The sequence below is a fragment of the Nyctereutes procyonoides genome, unplaced genomic scaffold (assembly GCF_905146905.1).
Source record: "Nyctereutes procyonoides isolate TBG_1078 unplaced genomic scaffold, NYPRO_anot_genome, whole genome shotgun sequence".
Classification (NCBI taxonomy): Eukaryota; Metazoa; Chordata; class Mammalia; order Carnivora; family Canidae; genus Nyctereutes; species Nyctereutes procyonoides.
The window spans coordinates 39515740-39540414 of record NW_026575048.1 but is presented as its reverse complement, the minus strand read 5'-3'; the positions used below and the strand labels follow the sequence as shown (position 1 = coordinate 39540414).

General features: G+C 46.5%; 1 protein-coding gene across 1 annotated transcript; it reads left to right on the top strand.

Moving 5' to 3' along the window:
* The first annotated feature begins 349 nt into the window (after positions 1-349).
* ELMOD3 (ELMO domain containing 3) lies at positions 350-22993 on the top strand. The gene is made up of 12 exons (XM_055327014.1): positions 350-415; positions 1778-2065; positions 3577-3654; positions 4130-4199; positions 9171-9239; positions 10234-10325; positions 11540-11663; positions 11950-12072; positions 14730-14860; positions 21094-21170; positions 21429-21556; positions 22038-22993. Exons 2-12 carry the CDS (start codon positions 2012-2014, stop codon positions 22238-22240), a joined length of 1149 nt encoding a protein of 382 aa, XP_055182989.1. The 5' UTR covers positions 350-415; positions 1778-2011; the 3' UTR covers positions 22241-22993.
* The last annotated feature ends 1682 nt before the right edge of the window (positions 22994-24675 follow it).

The window sequence follows — 24675 nt, the reverse complement described above, 5'->3', positions numbered from 1 at the left end:
TCCCCTCGGCGAGGGCAGTGGGGGACAGGGAGCGGCCCCGCGACAAGCCTGATGGAAGGGTCAGAGAAGGACTGTCAGGTCTCTGAGGGCATTTGTATTTAAACTAGGGACCCAGTTTCTGGATCGAATGCCTATTCGGTGAGTTGAGCTCCAGCAAGAGGTCTGAAAATCATACCCCTTATACTGTAGCTCCTTGCCTGAATACTTCATTTGAAAAGGACCCATCCTTTATGGGAAGGCCATTTCTTTGTGCCCGACTATAAGGAACTTGCCTAATGGGGGGAGTGACTTTATAACTTCCATTACTGGCTTATTTGATGAGTTTTTTGCTCTTTTCTTTCTCTGATACAGATAGGAAGTGTTCCTGTTGAAGTCCCCAGAGCTCCAGTAGTGCCAGGAACTGAGGCACTAGCAGGTGTGTAAAGCTGGTCATACTACTACACTGCTTGATTTATTTTATATGCAGAAACAGAAGAGGCTTCCTGAGATCACTGGCGCCACACCTGCCTGTTGTCACCTTCCCAAGGTTGGCTGATGTGTGAATGTTTTGTTATGAAGCTCAAGGAGGAAGGAAAGAAAAGGGAACCAGATGCTGAGGCTCCAGAGGACACAGTGAGAGAGAGCTTGTTCCTGAGGTACCATGACCAAGGAGCACTGTCCTCCCCACTAAATTACAGTGACCCAAATGTCCAGCCCAATAGCCAGGAAATATTCCCATTCTGGGTGCTAGGAATCACTGCATCCTGCCACCTGACAAAGATTCCAGTTTGTTACTGGCAGCCAGTTCTTAAGGAATCCAGATCATGTTCCCACCGTTGTAGACTAACTCCAAAGAGAGGCCACTCTCCTCCCTAAGTTACCCAAGTCTGTGAAACATGATGGTCATTTGTGTATGGGCTGTTGACCTGCTTATGATCCAGACTTGTTATAACAGGTATCCATGATGTACATGATAAGTTAGGGACTTGTCCAGCCCTCCTCCCAAAGTGGCCTCATATTGATGACTGTCTTAGAGTTAGCCAAACTGGCTAAACAGCTGCAACATGTGCAATAGTGGTGTTCACTGTGAGGAAGGCTAGGCAATGTGTTGCATTTTTTATTTTCTATCATCCTAGGAACCAGGCCTAGTATTATAAGCCCAGACCCAATCTGTGTCTGATGCCTAAGCAAAGCCTGAGCACTTCAGCTAAGACCACCCATCAGGATGCCGCCCATTAGCTTCATGCCTTTGATAAGAGCTGCCCCCAGATCCCAGTGACTTCATTGTCAGAACCAGACCTCACCACTTAACAGTGGTGCCACTGTCTTCTGGACATTGAGAATCCAACCCAAAGAGGATTCCCCTTCTTTCCATCCAGTGGCATGGGTAGTAAGAGTTAGGCATTTGACTAAAGCAGCTGATTTATTCAGAATAAATTTACAGCTGCGTAAAGATTTTTATTTGTTTTCACGATTTATTTATTTATTTTTAGATAGAGCACGTGAGCAGGGGGAGGGGTAGAGGGAGGGAGATAAGCAGACTCCCCGCTGAACACGGAGCCCTACTTGACTGGGGGCTCCATCTCAGGAACCTGAGATCATGACCTGAGCTGAAATCAAGATCTGGATGCTCAACCTACTGAGCCACCAAGGTGCCCCTACTTAAAGATTTTTAAAGTCAGTTTTTCTTAACAGAGGCTTAACTGAATGATGAAACTAGTTTTCATTTGTAATGTGTGTCTGTGTATGTTGTTTTTTGTTTTTTTTTTTGTTTGTTTGTTTGTTTTGTTTTTTACAGGGCTGAGACTTCAGAGACCTCAGGGATTCCTTTTAGTACTCAGAAACCTCCGACACACCCTGGTGATGGCACATAGGGACTGTTTACTTACTCTTAGCCTGAATGACTGCCAAGAAAGAAGGCAAAGGTAGAGCAATCGGACCTCTGGCTCTCCCCATACTTCTAATCTCAGAACATATTAAACTCCTTTCTGAGCCCAAGGATGAAGCTCACTTGAATAAATGACTTTGAGTCATGAATGAAAACTCTTGCTCTTTCCATAATGAGAGAGAATTAAGAGATGGACAGGTAAGCAAGCACTTCTATTTGAGAAGGAAGGTGTTTAAGATATATTATTATTAGTAATAACACAGAGGATACATCAAGAGAATGTGGAACTTTAAAATGTTTTGAGAAAACCCTCCTTATAATGCTTTTGTTCTATTAGGAGAAGCTTCTATTGATTCACCTCTGAGTCAGTTGCCTTTACTAGTAGCTTATCTCCTTTTTTTTTTTAGAAGATTTTTATTTGGGGTGCCTGGGTGGCTCAGGTGGTTGAGTGTCTGTCTTCAGCTCAGGGTGTGATCCTGGGGTCCTGGGATTGAGTCCCACATCGGGCTCCCTGTATGTAAATGGTGAAATAGCATATATACTCTGCCCTTTGCTTTTTCCACTTAATATATCATATGGATTATTCCATATTGTCCATAAAGCACTTTCTTGGGGCACCTGGGTGACTCAGTTGGTTAAGCATCTGCCTTCAGCTCAAGTTGAGCCCCACGTTGGGCTCCCTACTAAGTGAGAAGGCTGCTTCTCCCTCCCCTCCTGTCTTGTACTGTTACTTTCTCTGTCTATCTCTCAAATAAATAAAATCTCTTTAAAAAAAAACAAAAAAACACTTTCTTATTCTTTATGGCTATGTTGAAGCTCATTGAGTTAATATGCTTTTGTGTAATTAGTCCATTAGCGGGCATTCAGGTTTTTTTTTAGCCTTTTGCTGCTATGACAACAGTCCTACCACAAATGATAAATTGGATAAATTCCTAGAATGCAATTGCAGGCCCAAAATGGGCAAAGGATATGTAATTTTATCAGATGTCAAGTTATAGAGATGGGAACAGTTTACATTTCAGTGTGTTACAACACTTGGTTTTCTAGCCAACACAGCATGTTAGCACACTTCTTGATATTTGCTCATATAATAAGTAAAGACAATTATCTCAGAGTCGTTTTATTTGACATGTCTCTTATTATAAGTAAGGTTGAGCATTTTTTATTTGTTTCTGAGCAGTGCATGTTTCCTCTTCTGTCAGCTGTCCAAATCCATACATGCCTGTTTTTCTACTGGGTTGAGTTTCTTTTCCTGACTTCTAGGATTTTTTTTTTCAACATCTTAGGAAAGTTAGTTCCGTATTGATAATCTAAGTTGTGAAGTTGATCAGGTGTTTTTTGTTCTTTGTTTAGTTTTGTTTGTTTTTTTAAAGTTGGTCAAGTGGTTTTTAAAAGCATAATGGGCAAGGGTTTAGCTGAAAAGAAAGGCCAAAAGTAAGGAAACTGCCTCACTAAACTTCACTGACTCAGCTCCTGAGACCTTTCACAGAGCCAAGAAATATGAGATAACATTAACTAAGCTTTTTGCAGTTTTCCTTATGACTAGATTAAACAAGTTTTCACTCACAGTATTCCTTATAGTTGAGCTCTTGAGATTTCATGTTTTTGTGTGTGTGTGGCTTTGGGAAAAGGCAAAGGTGTGATTTTTAAGCTGTCAATGTCAGAGGACTGATCTGTGCCCAAGAAGCTGACCCTGCTTTGTCTTATAGGTTGAAAGTGTGTGTGCTGGGTGTCCTCCACCATATGACAAGGACAACAGTGCTCTTCGGGCTTTCAGAGGAATTCCTGTATGTATCACCCACACCCCAGTACCTCCTGCCAATGCAAGCTTTCGTTGCATGCTGCTCTGTGGTGCCAAGCACCAAGGACTCAGGATGGCACTGACCCTGCCTGTAGGAGCTCACACTTAGGGGTGGAGTTGGGGGGCACAAACTTGCAAAACAACCTCCAGCTAGTAAGATAATTGCGGTAACAAAGCAGAATATAAAGTGCAGTGGGAATACCGAAGGCACACCACACCACAGTCTTAATTGAGTTGTGTGAATTTTTGTTTATTCTTCAGGGAGAGCATATGCTTGTCCCCGTGTCACCCAACTTGTACATCAGAGTTGGAGTTTTCAATGTGCCTGTCTTTAACACTGGTTTTAGTCAACCCATCCTTCTGACCAGTTCCAAGAACATTCTGTACAGTGGGTGGGGCATGTTTGTGTGGATGGGAGGGTATGGATTTGCCCTCACGCTGAAGGTCGGCTGCCCCTACAGATCTCAGAGTTGAAGAACCATGGCATCCTCCAGGCCCTGACAGCAGAAGTAAAAGGATGGGAGCCAGGTGGTAAGGTCCTCTTCAGAGCCCTTGGAGTCGGGGTGGGACCCAAGTCAGAGCTCCCCATGGTCTCCTTTTCATCATTTGAATTTCTCTCACTACTTATCCTATAGAATTTTACAAATTTATCATTCTTCAAGGAAAATTAGAATCAACAGTGGATTAGAAGTCAAAAGATTCGAATCCTAATCTAGTCCTGTGAGACATTTGTTTATTATGTGCCCTTGGACAAATCATATCTCTGTGTCTACAGTGGAGATATCAATGCCTTCTCTATCCTCAAAGGCATACTATAACAATGAAATGAGACAATGTATGGGAAAAGGCTTTGAAAAAGTATCCTATTTTATCTGCTCTACATGATTCTTTCATATACTGTATATAAAGCTCATTTCACTTGCTGATTTATGACACAGAAAGGCCCACTTCACAGGTGAGAAGCACCAGTTCTAGAGTCCCATATCTCTGGTTTTTAAGTCCTGCCTCTCTGACCCACTAACTTGAGCAAGTTTCTTGACCTTCTAACCCTTACTTATTTCATCTATAAAACAGAAAATATGTCAGAACCTGTGCGATGGGAATTGTGTAAGAATTAAATGAGCTGAGATAAAGTGCTTAGCACACAGACTGTAATCTGTAGTGAGTGCTCATTGCTATGTATTGTTATCTTTAAATTCTGCAAACTGAAAATGTAATCTCCACGAATATGGGGCTTGGTAAAAATATTCTTTTTTTTGTAAAAATATTCTAATGTAGAAAAATTATTTGGAGATCTATGAAGTTTCTTCTAATAGAATTTGATCTTTGCTGTGTGGTGACAAACCTAACATTTATGAGAGATTTTGCCTTAAATGCCAAAATATTTTATATTTCAGTACAGCTAGCATTTATGTGCCAGATATTTATTTTAAGATTTATTTATTTATTTGAGACAGAGAGAGCAAGCAAGTGAGCATGCAGGGGTGAGGGGCAGAGGGAGAGGGAGAGAATCTCAAGCAGACTCCAAGATGAGTGCTTGCTGAGCCCATGCAGGGCTCAGTATCACCACCTGAGATCATCACCTGAGCCAAAGTGAGATGCTTAACCCACTGAGCCACCCAGATGTCCCTACGCCACATATTTTTAATTATAGTTAACAATTAGAGTTTTCTTCCACGTTGCTCTCAGCTCATTTAAATGGATGGACTTGTGAGGCACCTGGCTGGCTCAGTTGGTGGAGCATACAACTCTTGGATTTGGGGTTGTGAGTTAAAGCCCCATGTTAGGTATAGAGATTATTATTTTTTTAGAGATTTATTTATTTATTTATGAGAGACACAGACAGAGGCAGAGACATAGGCAGAGGGAGATACAGGCTCCATGCAGGGAGCCCGATGTGGGACTTGATCCTGGATCCTGGGATCATGACCCAAGCCCGAGGCAGGCGCCCAACCACTGAGCCACCCAGGCATCCCAGGATTACTTTTTAAAAAAATAAAATCTTGGGATCCCTGGGTGACTCAGCAGTTTAGCACCTGCCTTTGGCCTGGGGTGTGATCCTGGAGTCCCAGGATCGAGTCCCACATCAGGCTCCCTGAGTAGAGCCTGCTTCTCCCTCAGCCTGTGTCTCTGCCTCTCTCTCTCTTTGTGTCTCTCATGAATAAATAAATAAAATCTTTAAAAAAATAAAATAAAATCTTTGAAACAGACACCTATGTGACTCAGTCAGTTAAGTGTCTGCCTTTGGCTGAGATCATGATCTCAGGGTCCTGGGATTGAGCCCCACATTGAGCTCTGTGCTCAGCAGGGAGTGTGCTTGAGATTCCCTCTCTCCCTCTCCCTGTTCTCCTCCCCTTGCTCATGCTATCTCCTCTCTCTCTCAAGTAGATAAAAAAATCTTTAAAAAAGAAAAGAGGAGTACTTGGGTGGCTCATTTGGTTACACATCTGCCTTTGGCTTAGGTCATGATCTCAGGGTCCTGGGATCAAGCCCTGCGATGGGCTCTGTGCTCCATGGGGAATTTACTTCTCCCTTTCCCTCTGCCCCTCCCTGCTGCCTGAGCTAGCGCTCTCTCTCTCTCTCTCTCTCTTTCTCTCACTCTCAAATAAATAAATAAAATTTTTAAAAAAACAATAAATAGGTTTTCTGGGTGGTATGGTGAGTTGAATATTGGGCTCTTAGTTTCTCCCCAGGTTGTGATCTCAGGGTTGTGAGATCTGACACACATTGGGCCCTGTGCTCTGCATGGAGTCTGCTTAAGACTATCTTTCCCTCTCTCCCTGCCTCTCTCCCCTCAAATAAATAAATATTTAAGAAATAAAATAAATATGTATATAGAGAGAGGTAGGTAGGTAGGTGGATAGACAGGCAGGCTTACTTAACTCAGTGATGCTGTTTTTCCTATAGATAGTAGAAGAGAGGCCAAATAAAGGAAACAGTTGAAAAAGGAAGAAAAGTAAAGAACTGTGCTAATGTGAGCTGCATTTGCTATCCTGAAGATTTGTTTTGCCTCCACTTTTTTCTGTTAGGGGGAAATTAGTATTTATGTCAGGATCATCTTCAGATGAGTCTCCCTGGTTCCAGGAGGGAAGGGAAGAAGTGCTCTTGCTATGCCTTGGACATTTGTCTCTAGTTTTTAGGTACCAGAATACAATTGCTAGTTGAGACCTTGTACTTCTGTTGACTAACCTATAGTCACAGCAGATTCCCAGATGCTGATGAGGTTTCTGCTCCCAGCTCACAGCCTTCAGCCAAGGTGTTTGTAGGTGAAAGGTTAAGGGGTGCCTGGGTGGCTCAGTCAGTAAAGTGGCTGACTCTTGATTTCAGCTCAGACCGTGATCTCAAGGTCATAAGATGAAGCCCTGCATCCAGCTCCATGCTCAGCAGGAAGTCTGCTTGAGATTCTCTCTCCCTCTCCTCCCTGCCACTCCCCACCCCCCACTCTACCCCCTGCTTGTGCTCTCATTCCATCTGTCTAATAAATAAACAAATATTTAAAAAAGGAAAGAGGGGCTTCTGGATGGCTCATTTGGCTAAGCATCTGACTTCAGCTCAGGTCATGATCTCTGTTTCCTGGGATTGAACCCTATAACAGTCTCCTCACTCAGCAGGCAGTATGCTTCTCTCTCTCCCTTTGCCCCTCCCCCTGCTCGTGCACTGTCTCTCTGAAATAAAATTAAAAAAAAAAAAAATTTTTTTTTGACCAAGTAGCTTAAAATGAGGACCTGCAGGGTGAAGAGTCCGTGAAGCCAGGCGTCAGTGAGGGTGAGGGGTGATGCAGCCCTCCTCAGGGCCATAATGAGCAGTCTCCCTGCTGCTATTCCACTCTTCTCTTTATTCAGCCGCTTTCTCCCTCCTTTTCATCTCCCAGGGAGATGAAAAGCACACTGGAAGGAAGTTTTATTTTCTTCACCATCTAAAGTCAAGCAGTCTCTATCCTGGTAAAGTTACCTAGTTTGAACCCTGAGGCTCGGGTCTCGGTCCACCCCAGACTGGAGCTGGCAAGATTGAATTTCCCAGAAGTCCAGACCCATGTCACCTCCTGCCATTATCCAGTGCTCTGCTGGACCCAAACCCAGGACTGTGTCTATGCCACTACCTAACACATACTGAGGGTCATGTACCTGCTCCTCGCTTCCTCTCACCCCATCCCCAGAAGCTGAAGAGTTACATCATCTTCCAGCAGTTATGTAAGTGATGACACAGGGTTATATACCTTGCTCACGGAAGTGCAGCTGGGGAACACAGATAGGAAGTGCTCGCCAGCATTTGGCTCTGGAGTGTGCTCTCAGCAACAGCCCTCTATGGCTTCCCAGCAACTTTCTCTGCCTTCAGTTTCTGTTAGTCTTTTGAGTTTCTGGTAGGATTGGATTGGATTGGATTTCCAAGTATACTTTCAAAACAGTTTATTGCCCTGTGATAGCTTCAGTCAAGACTGCATGGCCCAGAGAGCTGCTCTCTCACTCTTACTACTGGGGCTGGAGCCTAGAGGTCACGATTTGGAGTCTTAGACTGAAGTCTCCCTGTTTTTTTTCATGATGTCTGATCTCTCTAGCAAACGGGAAAAGCCAACAACAGGAGTGTCAACAGAGCCAGCCAGTGACAGCTGTGGTTTGGAGAAAGGGCTGTGTGGTGGCTATAGAGAACCCATCTTGCTGCTTTTTCTCTCCTGCTTTCCCCCTTTTCTGGTGCTTTCATTCATCCAGCAGAAATTTGTTGAACATCTACCCTGTGGCAGGCACCGCGTCAGGTTCTGGAGAACCCCTGTATAGCTTCCAATGTGGTGGGAGAGATGCTTACAACCCTGATGAGCCTGGGTGTCAGGGGCTCCCACTGCAGACCTAAGGAAGTCAGGGAAGACATCTGGGGGCGGGATGGTGGCTGAGGTCACTGACAGATGAGAAGGAATGACAGCACAAAGGGTTCTGACTGAAAGTAAGGGTACCTGAGGTGACTGCGGGAGAGAGCAGTGTGAGCAAAGGCACAGAAGGGGGGCTGCTGAGAGAGTTCAGGGAGTTCTGGGTGCCCTAGGGCACAGCTACAAACATAAGAAAGATCCAAACTGGGAAAGTATCTAGAGGTTGTGCTGGAGAGTTTGGGTTTTGGGTTGTTTTTTTTTTAAAGATTTTATTTATTTATTCATGAGAGACAGAGAAAGAGAGGCAGAGACACAGGCAGAGGTAGAAGCAGGGTCCATGCAGGGAGCCTGTTGTGGGACTCAATCCCAGGTCTACAGGATCACACCCTGGGCTGAAGGTCACGCTAAACTGCTGAGTTACCTGGCCTGCCCGTGTTTGGATTTGTCTGGAGAGTTATGGAGAATCCCTGGAGGGTTTAGAGCAGGGGATGTCATCAGAACTGCCTTTCCGAATAATCACTGGCAGCTGTGTGGAGCAGGTATCTGAGGGCAGTGGGACCCAAGGTGGGCAGACAAGTGTGGGGCTGCAGTGGCAACCCAGATGTATGTAGTTCTCAGAGGCTCTCCTTTTCTCACTATTGCAGTTGTGAGTACAGAGGTGCTCGGAGCCCAGGAAGAATGGGAAGCTGTGGACAACATCCAGGCAGAGACAGGTAACCACAAGGATGGCGCTGACTCCACACAGCCCGGCTGCTAATAAAGACACCGTGCACGTATGCGAGTAACGTTTCTGTGACCATGGGATTAGGAAACAATTCCTGAGAGTTCTCATTTTAGCTCCCTGACATAGAATAAAATACCTTTCCAAAGCCAAAGATGATGACATTCTACCTCTGGGGGAAATGAGAATGAATGCCATGGGGAAAAGGCTGCCATCTACTCAGACCTGAGAAAAGACAGGGAGGACTTGAGCCAGGGTCAGCCTCTGTAGGGTGATGAGGTTGGGTCGAAGGATGGAGGCAGGCAGCCAGGTTCCCTGTCCAAGGGTGGGCAGGTTGTTCACTATACAGAGAAGTCTCTGGAGATAGGGGCCATCTGTTGGAAGCTCTGAAGCCATCTGCTGAAAGGCTCTGAGGACTGGGTAAAAATTATCTCTCACTTCCTTTTCTAACGTTTGGGTGGAGCTATAGGAAGGTAGAACTCAGACCCATATCTAGCTCGAGCTCTCCTGGAGCACGTGGAAAGTCATTACAGTGGGCTGTGTCAGTCATCCCCAACATTGCTAACTGATGGAGAGGGGGTCATTCGTATGCAGGATGTGAGAAAGGGCGAAGTGGAAGTTAGGAAGGGTGCATAAACACCTTGGTATGCTCCTGTGTGGGTACCTACTCCAGGCAGTGACTTGCTTCCTCACAGAAGAGTGGAATGGGCCCTCCCCCTGCCCAGCAGATCTGTCCCTACTCACTCCTGAGGTGGGCCTAGCAAGCCTCTGAACAGCCCGGTCTAAAGGGGGGACCAGTCCAGCAGATAATACCAGCCCCCTGAAGGTTTTAGTTGGTTGGAGGATTGGTTTTAGTTGTAGATACCTGATGTCTGCAACTGAAAGCCGGGTTTGGCTTAGAGCGACAGCCAGAAGGCCCTGAGTAAATGTTTGCTGACAGGATGACCACCATTATGAACCTGAGGGTGTCCTCCCTTTTGCCACAGGGAGCCAGGCCAGCACAGACCAGCCTGAGCAGCTTATCTCCTTCAGTGAGGCCCTGCAGCATTTCCAGACTGTGGACCTCTCTTCCTTCAAGGTATGAAAGTAGGGAGGTTTGGGGTCCTAAGAGCCAGGTTTCTATCCCACCAGGTTAGGGCACTGGGCAAGCAAGGTAGAAGCTTCCAGCTGAGGACCCTACCTCACCTAAGAAATCTTGGAGCACAGAATCAGGGGTAGCCAAGGACTCATGCTTCATGCAGGACCCCAATGGCCTTTGGGGACTGTGCCCCCAGAGCTCTTGTGGTCCTGTCACACAGAGGGCTATGTTGCTGCTCCCTCCTTTTCCCTCCTAGGGATGAGGAGGTTTGGAATCCAGTGCTAGATAGTTCCTTAGAGAAGCAAGGCATTCTGTCTAGAAAGCTGAGTAATGCATGGCCATTATAGGAAAATCATCCATTCCTTCAGGGAACCAGAAGTTATTGGGGAATTGTAAAGTTGGAAAAAAGAAGAAACATTGAGGAGAATAAAAGCTGGCAGGCTCTCTGGGGCATCTTGAGTGACGAGGAATAGTTTTAGAGGATTATGATTTCAGATCTTCAACCTAAAACCTGGTTCAAGAGAGGCTGAAAAGGTAAAAATCAAGTTGGCTTATAGGACCCAAAGAGCCAGAGCGTCCCAAAATCAGAATATTCTAAGACCTGCAGCAGTGGCCCTTGTGCAATTAAGTCAGCAGGACCTGGTTTAGGAGGTACTGGTTGTGGTATGGACAGAATGCTCCAGCAACCCATCAAATATCCAGCTCCAAAAAAGTCCCCACTAAACTCCCCTCTCCATTAGCTCTCTCACCCTGGAAGTTGAGAGGACTGCTAGGCTCTGTCCTTTTTTATGTCCTTTGCAGAGAGAGACGGACCTACAAAAGGTAAAGCAGCCCTGCTGGGAAACCTGGCCTGGCTTTTGTCAGACCAAAGTGGGGGTCCCTACGCCAACCGTCTCTAGCCTCCTTGGCAGTCAATGGAATAGGTAGCTCTGGAGAAGCCCAAAGGAGCAAATGCCAACAACAGGCTAATAATGCCCATCCTTGGTGACATCTGTTTTCTACTTAGAAGAATCCTGGGAGCCAGAAGAGCCTGTCTCTAGAGATTGAGCAGGTGCTTCAGGGTTTTTACCCCCTTTCCCTGGCCCAGAGACCAGCCAGTTAGTTTGAGGAGCTTCTTCTTTCTACTAGAACAGTCCCTTTACTGGTCCTGATGGTAAGTTCATTAAAGCAGGTGAACTCAGCCCTCCGCCCATTGCCTGCAACTTCCTCCCCAGAAAAGAATCCAACCAACTATTCGAAGGACTGGGCTTGCTGCCCTCCGGCACTGCCTCTTCGGGCCTCCGAAGCTCCACCAGGGCCTCCGTGAAGAAAGGGACTTGGTCCTGACCATTGCTCAGTGTGAGTGCACAGGTGCTGCCATCAGGCAGGTGCTGCATATGTGGTCAAGCAAAGAGCACTGTTTGCCCACCCGTTGCTGAGGCTAAGCCAGAGGTCTTGCATGTACCGTGTTGGTGGGGAGAGCGGGAGCTGTGGGGTGAAAGTGTGGAAGTGTAACACAGTCTCTTGAGTACAGTTCAGATCTATCCTGTCTGAACCATTCTCTAAGAAACTCACAGTGCCCCCCCCCCCAACCCACCCAGGGAGGAGGACAATCTGACAGAGTTGGGGTTGTGTTTTTGAGCAGGTGGACTGGACAGCCAAGACCCAATGCATGGCCGAGTCCTTCAGACCATCTACAAGAAGCTGACTGGCTCCAAGTTTGACTGTGCCCTCCATGGAGACCACTGGGAAGATCTGGGCTTTCAGGGTAAGAGGAATGGTTCATCTTCTTTCCTTGACATCCGAATCCAGGACTAGAGGAAGAGCACAGGTAGTCCTCTTCCTGTCATGCCAGCACCCCCAAGGCAGGACATCCAGGGGAAGAGGGTACAGGAAATGCAAAGGCCCTAAGGTGAGCATCTTTACTGTGCTTGAGAAATAGCAAGGAGTGTGGATGAAGTGGAAAGGTCCCTTGTGGCCTTATAGGCAGTTGTAGGGCATTTACTCTAAGGGAGATGGAAAGCATCAGAGTGATAGGATTTGGAATCTGGCTTTTTCTTTTTCCTCATTCCTTTTAAGACAGATGAAAATTTTACTTTATGCTATTTTATTTTTTGAGTGAAACAAAATCATTTCAGCTGTTTTGGGATTATGCTACTCTTTTTTCAAAATCATATCTAGTTACATTTATATGGAATAGGAAAATGTCCTCATTTAGAAAGGAAATTTCATGTACCTGTGATTGATTAGTCCATTTGTATTGACAGCATGGTTAAGTCCCTTCATTCCCCCCTCATCTGTAATATAATTATCTTAAATATTTGTTCCATATGCAATGAAAATCATGTCAAGATTATGATTTTTATTTCATCCACCAAACAATTTTAAAAACTCAAGAGGAAGAGCAAAGCATTTACCCACATGCTTTCTCTTTCCTTTGATCTGTTTTCTTTTTGATGTCTTCTTTTATCATCTCCTTTCATTTTCAAGAACTTCCTTTAACTGTTTTTTGAAGTAGTTCTACTGGTGATTAATTCTTTTAGTTTAAAAAAAATTTTATTTTAGTTTTGCTCTGAGAATGTCTTGATCTCCCCTCCACTCCTCAAGGGCCGTTTCTCTGAACAGAGAATTCCAGGTTAACCATTCTTGCCCTGCAGCACTGCTACTTGCTTCTAGCTTCTGTGAGAAAGTTACTGCCAGTTGAGTTCTTTCTCCTTGAAAGGCAATGAGTTGTTTCTCCATCTCTGCTTTTCATATCCTTTTAGTTTGACTGTGCTGTCTTAGTGTGGATTTCTTTGGGCTTATCCTGTTGGGTTTGCTTAGCTTCTTGAATCTGTAGGTTTAGATCTTTTGCCAACTATGGTCCATTTTCAGGTGTTCTTCTATTACCTTTTTTCCCTTAATTCCAGTGTAGTTAGCATACAATGTTAAATTAGTGTCACATGGTTATGTAGTGATTCAGTAATCCCATACATCTCCTATTGCTCATCAGGATAAGTGTACTCTTAGCTCTTTACCTATTCCCCATCCACCCATCCGCCTCTCCTCTGGTAACCATCTGTTCTCTATAGCTAAGAATCTGTTTTTTGGTTTGTCTCTTTTTTTCCCCTTTGTCCATTTGGTTTGTTTCTTAAATTCCACATATGAGTGAATACTTCATGTACTTTTCTCAGCCCCATACTTGTTCTTCTCTGTGGGACTCTGATGATACAGATGCTAGATCTGTGCTGTTCCACAGGTGAGAAGCTGTATTCATTTCTTTGGATCTCTGTTCTGTAACTCCTAGATCCCTAAGGCTCTGCTCGTTTTGTTTTGTTTTGTTTTCTCTCTGATGTTCAACAGATTGGATGATTTTCGTTGTTCCATCTTCAATTTCACTGATTCTTTCCTCTGTTGTTTCTGTCCTGCTGTTGAGCCCATCGAGTGAGTTTCTAATTTTATTTATATTTTTCAGTTGTTAAGTTTTTTATTTTGTTCCTTATATCTGATATTTCTTTACTGATGTTCTATTTTTTCATTTTTTTCAAACTAATTATTTATCAAAGGTATTTTTATGATAACTGCTCTAATAGTTTTCTAGTTTTCTATTGTTGCTGCAACAAATTAGCACAAATTTGGCATAGCTTGAAACAACACAAACTTATTAAAGTTAACTTATTTATTCAGGTAATCTCTGCACCCAACATGGAGCTCAAACTCATAACCCCGAGATCAAACATCACATGCGCTTCTAGACTGAGTCAGCCAGGCACCACACAACACAAACTTACGATCATATAGCTCTGTACCTCAGGAGTCTGACACAGGTCTCACTGGAGTAAGATCAGTGTCGCAGCAGGGTTGCATTCCTTTTTGGAGACTCTAGGAAAGACTCCATTCCCTAGCCTTTTCTACTTTCTAGAGGCTGCCTCCACTCCTCCTCCTCCAAAGCCAGGAACATAACATCTCCCTGAGCCTGGTTCTGTTGTCTCTTTCTCTGATTCTGTGTCTGCCTCCTCTCACTTTTAAGGACTCTTCTGATGATATTGGGGCCACCCAGGGAATCCAGGATGATCTCTCTATCTGCTGATTGACAACCTTAATTCTACCTATGATTTTTTTTAAGATTTTTATTTATTTGAGAGAGATAACAAGAGAGAGCATGAGCAGGGTAGAGGGGAACAGGAAAAGGGAGAAGCCGGCTCCCTGCTCAGCATACAGGGCTCAATCCCAAGACCCTGGAGAATCATGACCTGAACCAAAGGCAGACACTGAACAGCTGAACCACCCAGGTGCCCCTCTACCTATGATCTTAATTTCCCCTTGCTATGCAACAAAATATACTCATAGGTTCTAAGAATTAGGACAAGGATGTCTTTGGAGGGGCCATTATTCTGCCTATAACTCTGGCATTGCTCACTCTCCAGTTCCTCATCTCGGTTACAGGAGCAAATCCAGCCACAGACCTGAGGGGAGCAGGCTTCCTTGCCCTCCTGCACCTGCTGTACCTGGTGATGGACTCAAAGACCTTGCTGATGGCCCAGGAGATTTTCCGCCTGTCTCGTCACCATATCCAGGTGAGGTTTTGCTGGAAAGCCAGAGGAGAGGGCTGTGGAACCACGGTGGGTGCAGGGTGCTCCTGAGAAACTAGGAGGGCCTCACAGGGGGCTGTCTCTAGTTGCTCAGGGCTCTCAGGACAACTGAGGCAAACCAGGACCAGGCTTCCTCCGCTAGCCTGACCTGCACTGGAATCTGAGCTCTACCACTCGTTAGCCTCGGTCTCAAGCAAGTGCTTCAACTCCTCAGAGCCCTGGTTTTTTCATCTGTAGAATGGAAATCATGGACTGTTCAGCTGAACAATTAGGAAAATTAAATGAGATGTGTACAAAAGCAATAGGCACAGCTGTGATGTTAATATGTCAACTCACTGTCCCCTCTGAGGATATCCCTTGAACAGTACCAGTAAGTTCTCCTAACCCTCAAGGAGAGTGCCTATGAGGGTCAAATGACCCATGGTATTACTGACAGGCCAGAATTGGCTTCTGTAGCCCTCAGTCTGTCCAAGCCTTCTCTGGGGTTGGGTTTAATGGTTTTCTCAGGTAGTAAAAGTTGGTAGTCCCACCATTTTAGAAAAATACATCTGCCCTGTTTCCTGCCATTCACCTATGCCACATGTATTGGACCTGGAATTCATCCACTAAACAAATTTCTATTCATTATTCCCTATGCTAGTTATTGTGCTTAGTGCTTGAGGATATACTAGTGAACAAAGGAAAGACCTTTCTATTTTTTTTATTCATTTATTCATGAGAGAGAGAGAGAAAGAGAGAGAGGCAGAAGCAGGCTCCATGTAGGAAGCCCAATGCGGGACTTGATCCTGGGTCTCCAGGATCAGGCCCTGGACTGAAGGCGGCACTAAACCACTGAGCCACCCAGCTGCCCCACAAAGATCCTTCTAGCAGAGAAGACAAGGCAGTGAGGCTAACACATAAATTATAGAGTTTAAAAGTGGTAAGTGCTAAGGAGAAAAAACAAGTAGGGTATAAGGAGAATATGGGAAGTACTTTATGGGGCGTTCTCATGCAAGAGTGGGTTAAACCAGACCTTGAAGGAGGTAAAGATGTTGGCCCAGATGATACCTGGGGGAGAGCATTCCACATGAGGAAGCAGCTAAAGCAAAGGTCCTGAGGAAGGAATGCATCTGGCACATGAAGGGGTAGGAGGGAACCTGCTGGAACCGAGGGAGCACAGCAGAGCAGTCAGAAGGGAGGTCCTACAGCTAACAGGGAGCAGATGACAGAGGGCCTGGTAAGCTATGATAAGGACTTTTGATTTCACTCACTCTCAGCTCTAATAGGAGAGGTCTGTCGTGGTGGGCTTGCCAGCCCTGGCCCCAGCAGCACCTCGCACACAACAGGAAGGTGGTGTGCCTAGATACTGCCTAAGGCAGAGGGGCCCAAGAATAAGTGGCTGCAGGTCACATCTGCAGCATTTTAATCAGGTCATTTTCCCTGAGAGGGCTGGAGCTGGTCAGGCCTGAGTTCCCATAACAAACTGTTGCAGTAATGGTGTCGTAGGCCGTGTTATGTAGTTCTCAGAATGTCCATTTCTTTCTTTGTAACATGGGAAAATAATTTCAACCCAGCAGAATTATTCTACATTGGAGATAAACTATGTGAAGTGCCAAATGCACTAGTCTTTTGGTGAGTGTCAGTTATGAAAGTAATTTTTGATTTCCAATAGTAAAAATACAGCACACACACGACACAACCATTAGTAAGGTAGTTGCCTTATTTTAACTTTTTATTTATTTGTGTGTGTGTGTGTATGTGTGTGTACCTTAGGTAGATCTCTTTTTTAATCCAAAACTAATGGAATACAAAACAAATAGTCATACAGATCCTGCCACTGGGGCACTTTTTCATTTCTAAAGTCTACTCAGTATCTCTGTATCTTTTTGGGTAAAGCACCCATTAAATCTTAAGGCTTGGGGCACCTAAGTGGCTCAGTCAGTTAATTATCTGACTTTTGGTTTCAGTTCAGGTCACGATCTCAGGGTCATGAGATCAAGCCCTGCATCAGGCTCTGGGCTAGCACAGAGCCTACTTCTCCCTCTCCCTCTACTCCTCCCCCTGCTTATGCTGTCTCTCTAAAATAAGTAAAATCTTTTTTAAAAATTTAAAAATAAGAAAAATAAATAAATCTTAAGGATTTACTTCACCTATCTATTCCAGAAAACACTGGAGGAGGCAAGAATAGGACTTCATGAGCATCTGGTCTTGAGATATATTGGGCCCCCACAAGTTGAGAATGTGGGCATATTCTGTGGTCTTCACGATGCAGAGATGTCTGGGTTAGGTTTGAGAACTGTACCTGTTAGCCTCTGCAATGATACAGTCTCTTGCAGTAGCACTGCTTCATTATAACAGACTTCCAGAAGTTGAGGAGTACCTCAACAATCCAGCCCCTCATTTTCTTTTCTTTTCTTTTTTTTTTTTTTTTTTTTTTTTTTTTTTTTTTTTGAGATTTTATTTATTTGAGAGAGAGAGGGAGAGCATGAGCATGGGCATGAATGGGGTGGGGGAGGAACAAAGGGAATGGGGAAAGCAGACTACCTGCTGAACCAGAGCCCAACAGGGGCTTTGGGCTGGCACCCCAGGACCCTGAGATCGTGATCTGAGCTGAAATCAGACGCTTCTCCAACTGAGCCCCCGAGGTATCCCCAGCCCCTCATTTTAGATAGAGGCCTAGAGAAGGAAAATGACTTGTCGAAGATCCCACAGCTAACCAGTATTTCCTATAGGTCATCTCTGACCTCAATGTCTCCCTTCTTGTGATTTATGAAGGCTCTCTAATAAGAGTTTCCTACAGAAATATGGAAGCCAGGGTAGAGGGTTATTACCAACTCAGAATTCCTTGAAAACAAATGAAGGAATGAGGGGCTAGAATGAGGGGAGGGAGTAGGCCATTCAGACATCAAGGAGCATCCCAGACATAGGGAGCAGCAGGATGAGAGAGGAAGTACTGGGAACTTGATGGGCAGAGACCCAGACTGACTACTTTGACCAGTCTGTTTCTCATCCCTTCACTTGCTGGCCTCCGTGGGATTTACTGGGGATTTATATTTACTTCACAACATGCATGTCGGACAATAAGATGGAATAGCAGCTTAACCTAATAAAGTAAGAGGGTTGGCACAGGCATCAGGAAGCTAGATGTAAGTTCCATGTGCAGTATTATTATGGAGCTATAATTTGAGACAAGTCACTTACCCTCTCTGGGCCTTAGTTTGCTCTTACATGAAATAAGGGCTTGGCCTAAACAACTCTTAAGATCCCTTCCAGATTTATTTTATAGTTCCTTGAATTATAAGCAATTCCAAGGTTTTAAAGCAAATTTGACCTCAAGCCCTTATGAATCTTGAAAGCACCATTTTCCAGGAGGCTTGTCTGAGGTCAGAGTAGCAGCTGGGAGATACAGCCCTGCCAGCAACCAGTCCTGTTCTCCCCTAAGGGGAGAACTAAAAGTTCTAGGCCCCTGTGGTACCTGCTAAAGGCCAAAAAATATGATTGCCGGAGCAGACTGCCACAAATGCCAGCAATGGGGAAGTGCTTAGCCCACGCCATGCTGAGAAGTGGTGTTGTAACACAGACACAGGTGCAGGACACATCAGGCTCCTTGCTGGCAGGAGAGGAAGCACCTTACTCATATTCATACTTCTATAGCCTTCTGTGTGCAGTTTCCATCCATTGTTTCATTCCACCAACGTGGCAGGCTGGCAAAGACATAAAGCAGCAGTGATCCTTTAAATCTGTTTTCCAGCAAAGTTATGTGAGGGTCAGAGAGGTATACAGCTAGTGAGTAGCTAGGCCTGGGACCCACATTCTGACAGCTGGCCTCGCAGTGGGCTCCTCACAGCAGTGGTTGTCAGCCAGCAACCGACTTCAGAGTCCCCTGAGGGGATGCAGATGCCCCCACCCCGTCCACTGGGTTGAACCTCCAAAGAGGGGCGGGGGAAAGGTCAGCAACCACCATGAAAGAGGATCCAGTCTTCCTTGCTTCAGAGTTCAAAAATGGTTAAGCCTGAATGTGAGGGATGAAGAAAAATGAAAAATGGAAAGTCAGAACTGTCCGGGTCTGGTGTCCTCTGCTGTCCCTTGGTCAGTTCCCTAAACACAACCTCCAGAGGGTATTTCAGTTCCCCGCAACCCTTTTCAGAGCCAAGGGACCTGCTGAAGAAAAGGAGACATGTAAATCTGAATTCCAGTTTTTCACTGCTTTTTAGTAAGTGGGCTTGGTAAAGATGTGCCCGAGAATGAGCAAACGCTAGGTTTAGATCCTCTGTTAATTATGTCGCTACCATATTCTTGTTCCCATATTTATTTTTAGACTGAAAAAAGGCAACAGAAGGGGCAATCTTATACAAGGGATAAGTGGTAGGTAGGCAGACCGTGAAGGTGTAAATGTGTTGCTGCTGACCTCAGTCACTCATGTCGATGCAAGAATAATGATGGTAACAGTTTTTAGCACCTCCTTGGGCCAGCACTGGCCTTAGTATCTTGCATTTGCGATCTAAATGATTTCTGACAGTTACTCTGTGAGTGGGTCCTGAGATAAGAGAAAATGTGAACTGTAGGTAATAAAACCTCACTTGTAGAGTGTTTATGATGCTAGTGACTTGCCTCCACCCAGCATGTCACTTGTGTCAGGGTCCCCAGGACCATCCCCAGGTTGATGATTCACTGGGAGGACTCATGGGATTTGGCCTATAGTCATTCTCAAAGCTATGATTTAGTCCAGCAAAAGCAAAACCAGCAAAGGGAAGGAGTGGATGGGACAAATCCATAGGAAATCAGGAATAGGCTTCCTTCCAAGAGTCCTCTCCCAGTAGAGTCACACAAGGCACACTTAATTCCTCTAGCATGGAATTGTGCAGCATGGGAAATGTTGCCAACCAGGGGAGCTTGCTATAGAGAGATTCAGTCCCCAAGGTTTTTATGGGGGCCAGCTGTGCAGACACCATCTGTGTAGCACATACCAAAATTCCAGAATCACGGAGAAAAAGCAGAGGTATTCAGCATAAACCATATTGTTTGTACAAACAGCTTAGGCGCATGAGTCATTCTGATGAAATGGTAGGAATCCTCTCAAAATCCAGGTTCCCAGCTACCAGCCAAAGGCCACCCTTGCAAGCAGACATTTCTAAGGACAGCAGTCTCAGGCCTGTGCGTTAACTCTTCCCTGCACAGCACTCAAAGATACTTCCTTTTTGGTTTCAAGAAACAGGAAAGCTAAGTCTCATAGAGTTCAGGTAGCTGTCCTAAGGATACAAAGCCAGTAGGTGGCCAGGCCAAGATCTGGAACCCAGATGTCACGGAAGACCAGGAAAAAAATCTTTGTGGAGCCAGAAGACCCTGGATGGTTCAGTGCTGTCAGACAGAACTTAGCAATGAAGGCAATGTAATATATCAGTCCTGTTCAATACAGTAGCTACTAAGTACATGTGGCTTTTGAGCACTTGAAATATGGCTAATAGGACTAAGGACTTGAGGTTTTTTTCAACTTGGAATGAATTTTTAATTTTGTTTATTATTTATTTGTTTGTTTGTTTGTTTGTTTGTTTGTTTATGAGAGGGAGCACAACTGGAGGTAGGTAGGGAAGGGACAAAGGGAGAGAGAGAAGCAGACTCTCCACTGAGCCTGACAATGGACTGCATCCCAGGACCTCAGAATCATGACCTAAGCCAAAGGCAGATGCTTAACTGACTGAGCCACCCAGGTACCCTAGTGTTGTTTACTTTTTAATAAATTTAAACTTAAGTAGTTCTATGAGGCTACTTGCTATCATACTGGACAGCGTAGTTCAGCATCATAATGTAATAGCTTTTTCTTCCTAGGAGAAGCATGTGAGATAAATAAACTTTGGCTCTTGTTCTAAACTAATGAGTGCACTGATCTGTGTGTCCCTCTCGGTGGCTGTGCTTGGGTATGTGCTTGGGAAACTAACATGTAATATATGGAAATACCCTGGGGAAAAAACCCCGTTTTCATTTTCTTAGTTTTTTTGTTATTAAACAATAGGAAGGATGGGGCACTCCCTCTGCCTGTGTCTCTACCTCTCTCTCTCCATGTCTCTCATGAATAAATAAATAAAATCTTAAAAAAAAAAAAAAGTATAAGCATCAGATGTCAGCTGCTGCCTCTGGGCCATGGCAGCCACTGCTGCCAGCAGCCCTGCTGAGTTGTGGAAGACGGGCCCCAGAGGGCCAGAGCCTGGGCTGCCACTGACGCTGTGCCTGCTCCATTCCAGCAATTCCCCTTCTGTTTGATGTCTGTGAATATCACCCGCATCGCAATCCAGGCATTAAGGGAGGAGTGCCTCTCCAGGTGAGTCCCCACACTGTTCACACCCGGCTGCAGGCTAGCTGACCCAGCAGAGCCTGGTTCCCTCCCGCCCCTGCCCTATTCTCGCAACTCTCTCCAGAGACCTGCAGCTCCCCGGGAAGCCCGTGCACCCGTCTCACAACCCTGCCTCGGAGGTGAAGGCTGCCTGGGGCATGGCTCCCTGGGGGAATCGGGCTGGCAGAGGCACCCAGCTATCAGCCTTTGTTCCCTTCTGAGTGCACCACCCCCCTTGTGCTGTAGGGAGTGTAACCGACAGCAAAAGGTGATCCCAGTGGTGAATAGCTTCTATGCCGCCACCTTCCTCCGCCTCGCACACGTCTGGAGGACACAGCAGAAGACCATCGCTGACTCTGGATTTGTCCTCAAAGGTGTGCTTCTCTGGGAGAGGCCTGAACTAGTGTCCCCAGGTTCAGGGACACTAAGGTAGTTGCTAGACTCATTTAGGCTGCAATTCCCTTCCTCCAAACCCCCTACTCCTACTTCCTCAAGCTCCAGATTCTCAAAGTCTCCATCAGCCCACCCTCTGGCGTCTGCTAGTTCTCCTTTCTCTGCTACCTCTCTTTACTGGCTTCAGAGCTTTGGTGGCCATGTTTTCTGAATCAAAAACTGGGTCCAACAGTTGGACTGACCATTCAAAGTTGAGATTGTTCTGGTCAAGGTAGAATGTGTGGTTGCTGTGGCTTTATCTGGTTCATCTTCCTTCTCTGGTGAGCTCTCTGCCTTAGAAGACACCTTCACCCTTCTTTCCACAGAGTCTGGGTTGGGGGTGCTCCCTAGAGCTGCTGGGCCTGGACTGGTATGCAGTCCAAAGCCCCTTCAAGCCTTTTTTTCTCCAATCCTCTGTTCCAGACTTGGAAGTGTTGGCCAAGAAGAGCCCAAGGCGGCTACTCAAGACCCTGGAAATCTACCTGGCTGGAGTGTCAAAGGGACAGGCCTCATTGTTGGGACCACAGAAGTCCTGTGGGACACAAGCCCCTCACTCCAAGGATCTCACCTTCACAGGAGTGTGTGACCTGCCACCACATTCATCTGAAGGCACATGGCTGATCTGACCAACCCAAGGCTGACAGACTTGAAGGCTGGGCCACAGGGGCTTTGGGAGGGCATGTGGCACATTATGCCAAGCATACCCCGGTGGGCCTGGCCAGGGAAGCCAAGGGCCCTCACCCACGTGAGATAGTAGGGATAGTTAGACTCACCCCACTCCCCACAGACCTGCCTCCAGAGCAAGAATTTGCCATAACTGGAGATGAGCTAGTGGAGAGTTGGTTTTCAGGAAATCTCAGTGAGTGAATGGATCATGAGGTGGGAAAACCCTGCCTGGATGTTCCATGTATCCCCACACTGAACGGTATTCCCATGCGGAGGTGCCAGAATTCTGACTCCCTGGGCAACAGGGCTCTCAGGCCCTGAGTGTCCATGGGATAGGGACCCTGTAGCTAGAATTTGAAGGGAGAATGTAGCAGCGGCAGCAGCCAACAGGAGGCAGCATGAACCAGGGCAAGAGGCCTTCTCTCCATCCTCTGCCAGGCTGGTATCCAGGCCCTTCTGGGGTTTCTGGTCTTGACTTCCCCACCCTCACCTCTCCGCATCCGTCCACTGTTTATGATACAGAACCAGCTTTCTGGTAGGTGTCTCCACTGGCACCCCTCCCAGCTGCCCCCCAGCTGGGCACCCCCCTACTACACAGCACCCACCCTGTGGAGGTGTGCCAGTTCCTGACAGGGATGGTTTGCTGGCCTGGCTGAAGGAAGGAGGAAATCACACACCAGCAGTTTTTGAATAAAAGAATTGTTCTAGGCCAAGGGCCCCAAGTGTTTTCCTCCAAGACAAGCCTTGCGCCTTCCTGCGGTCCTGTTCCAGGCCCTGGTGAGAGCCAGGGGCTCCAGGAGAAAAGGTTTCTCTGCCCTGGCCAGACTCCACTGAGCATATATGGTGTCCATCGTGTACTTAGAGGCCTAGAGACTCCTTGCACACTTGAGCCAGGGGCAGGGCGGCCTGAGCTCTTGTTAACATTGCTGTGAGACCTCCACATGTTTTTCCTACATTCTCTTCAGGAGAAGCTAGTAGCTCTGTTCTCCATTCCTCCAGGCGAGGGTATCCTGAGCTGGGGAGCACGGGGCAGGCGAGACCCCATAACACCGCTCTCCTGTCCGTACTCCCTCAAGGAGACCCATGGAAGACCACAGTCTCACCCCTGCACGTTTCTCCAAATCTAACCCACTGGAGCTGGGGTGCATTGCAGAGGTGGAAGTGACAGCCAGCCACCCAGGTTGGCAGAGCACACCCCGCCGCGGTTAGCAAGATGCTTCAAGGGCGGGACTGGTAGCAGACCAATTTGCCTTGTGCCATCTTGGCCCAACCTGAACCAATCCTTTGCTTCACCTCCAGTCTGGGTGCTTAGCGGGCCTGCAAGGGTGGCCAATTGCTTACTGAGCTTGGTGGGGCTGGAACGCAGAAAGGCTACAGCTCAGCCTCCACTTCAGAGCATCAGTTCCGTAGTTCCTCTCCTGCAGATTCCCTCCGCTTGCTCTTGGGCCAGATTCCCTCTCCTGCAGAAGACCTGACGGTGAATGCCCAGCCTGCATCATGGCCAGGGACCTGTCCATGCGGGCTTCTAGCTGGAGGGGAGGCCAGTGGCCTCTGCAAGAGCCCTTTTGAACCAAGTCACTCCCATGTAATGTCTCCAGAGTGCTCAGCTTGAGACCTTTGGAATAACCAACAATACAGTCCATGGATGAAGTTGGTTCTGTTGGGGAGGGGGGAGGGGAGCCGAAACCCTTTGAAAGTAGATGCAAAAATCTTAACCTGTACATTTTTCTTAGGAAGGGCCTACCTAGGCCTTCCACGGGAGATGAAAAATGCTTCACAACCCTAAAAAAGTCAGAACTATGGATGTGGTGCAGCCCTTACTCTCCTTTACAAACCATCCGTGGCACATGCTGTCTCTAGGCTGTCACGTAGGCCACTGAACAACTCTGCAGAGACGGCCTGGGGGATATGTAGAGGAGGGCATGTTCCCGTGCTGCTTTGCACAAAATCAAGATGAACTTGGAATTAATTTGGGATGGGAGAATCCAGCCCATCAGAGCTCAGAAGCCCTTGGGGTGCTGGCACGGAAGTGGGTCAGGACAGCCTAGCTTAAGGTGCTGCCCTTGGGGTGTTGGCACAGGAGTGGGTCAGGACAGCCGTAGCTTGGGGTGCTGCCCTTGGGGTACTGGCACGGGAGTGGGTCAGGACAGCCACTGCTCTCCCTGCCTCGTGAACTGCCAGACTTCCTCAGCCTTGCTCCTGCCCCTGGATCCTGCACTCCAGGTGGGAGCACTGGGGGCTACTCCGTTCTCCTATTTAGCTACCTGGCCTCTCTGATACTCCAGCCACCACCCCATTATACGAGAGAACAAACTAAGGCCTAGACAAGGAAAAGCAACTTGCCCAGCCTGACACGGAGGCAGGGTAAAATCAGAGCCAGAATTCATGACTCTTA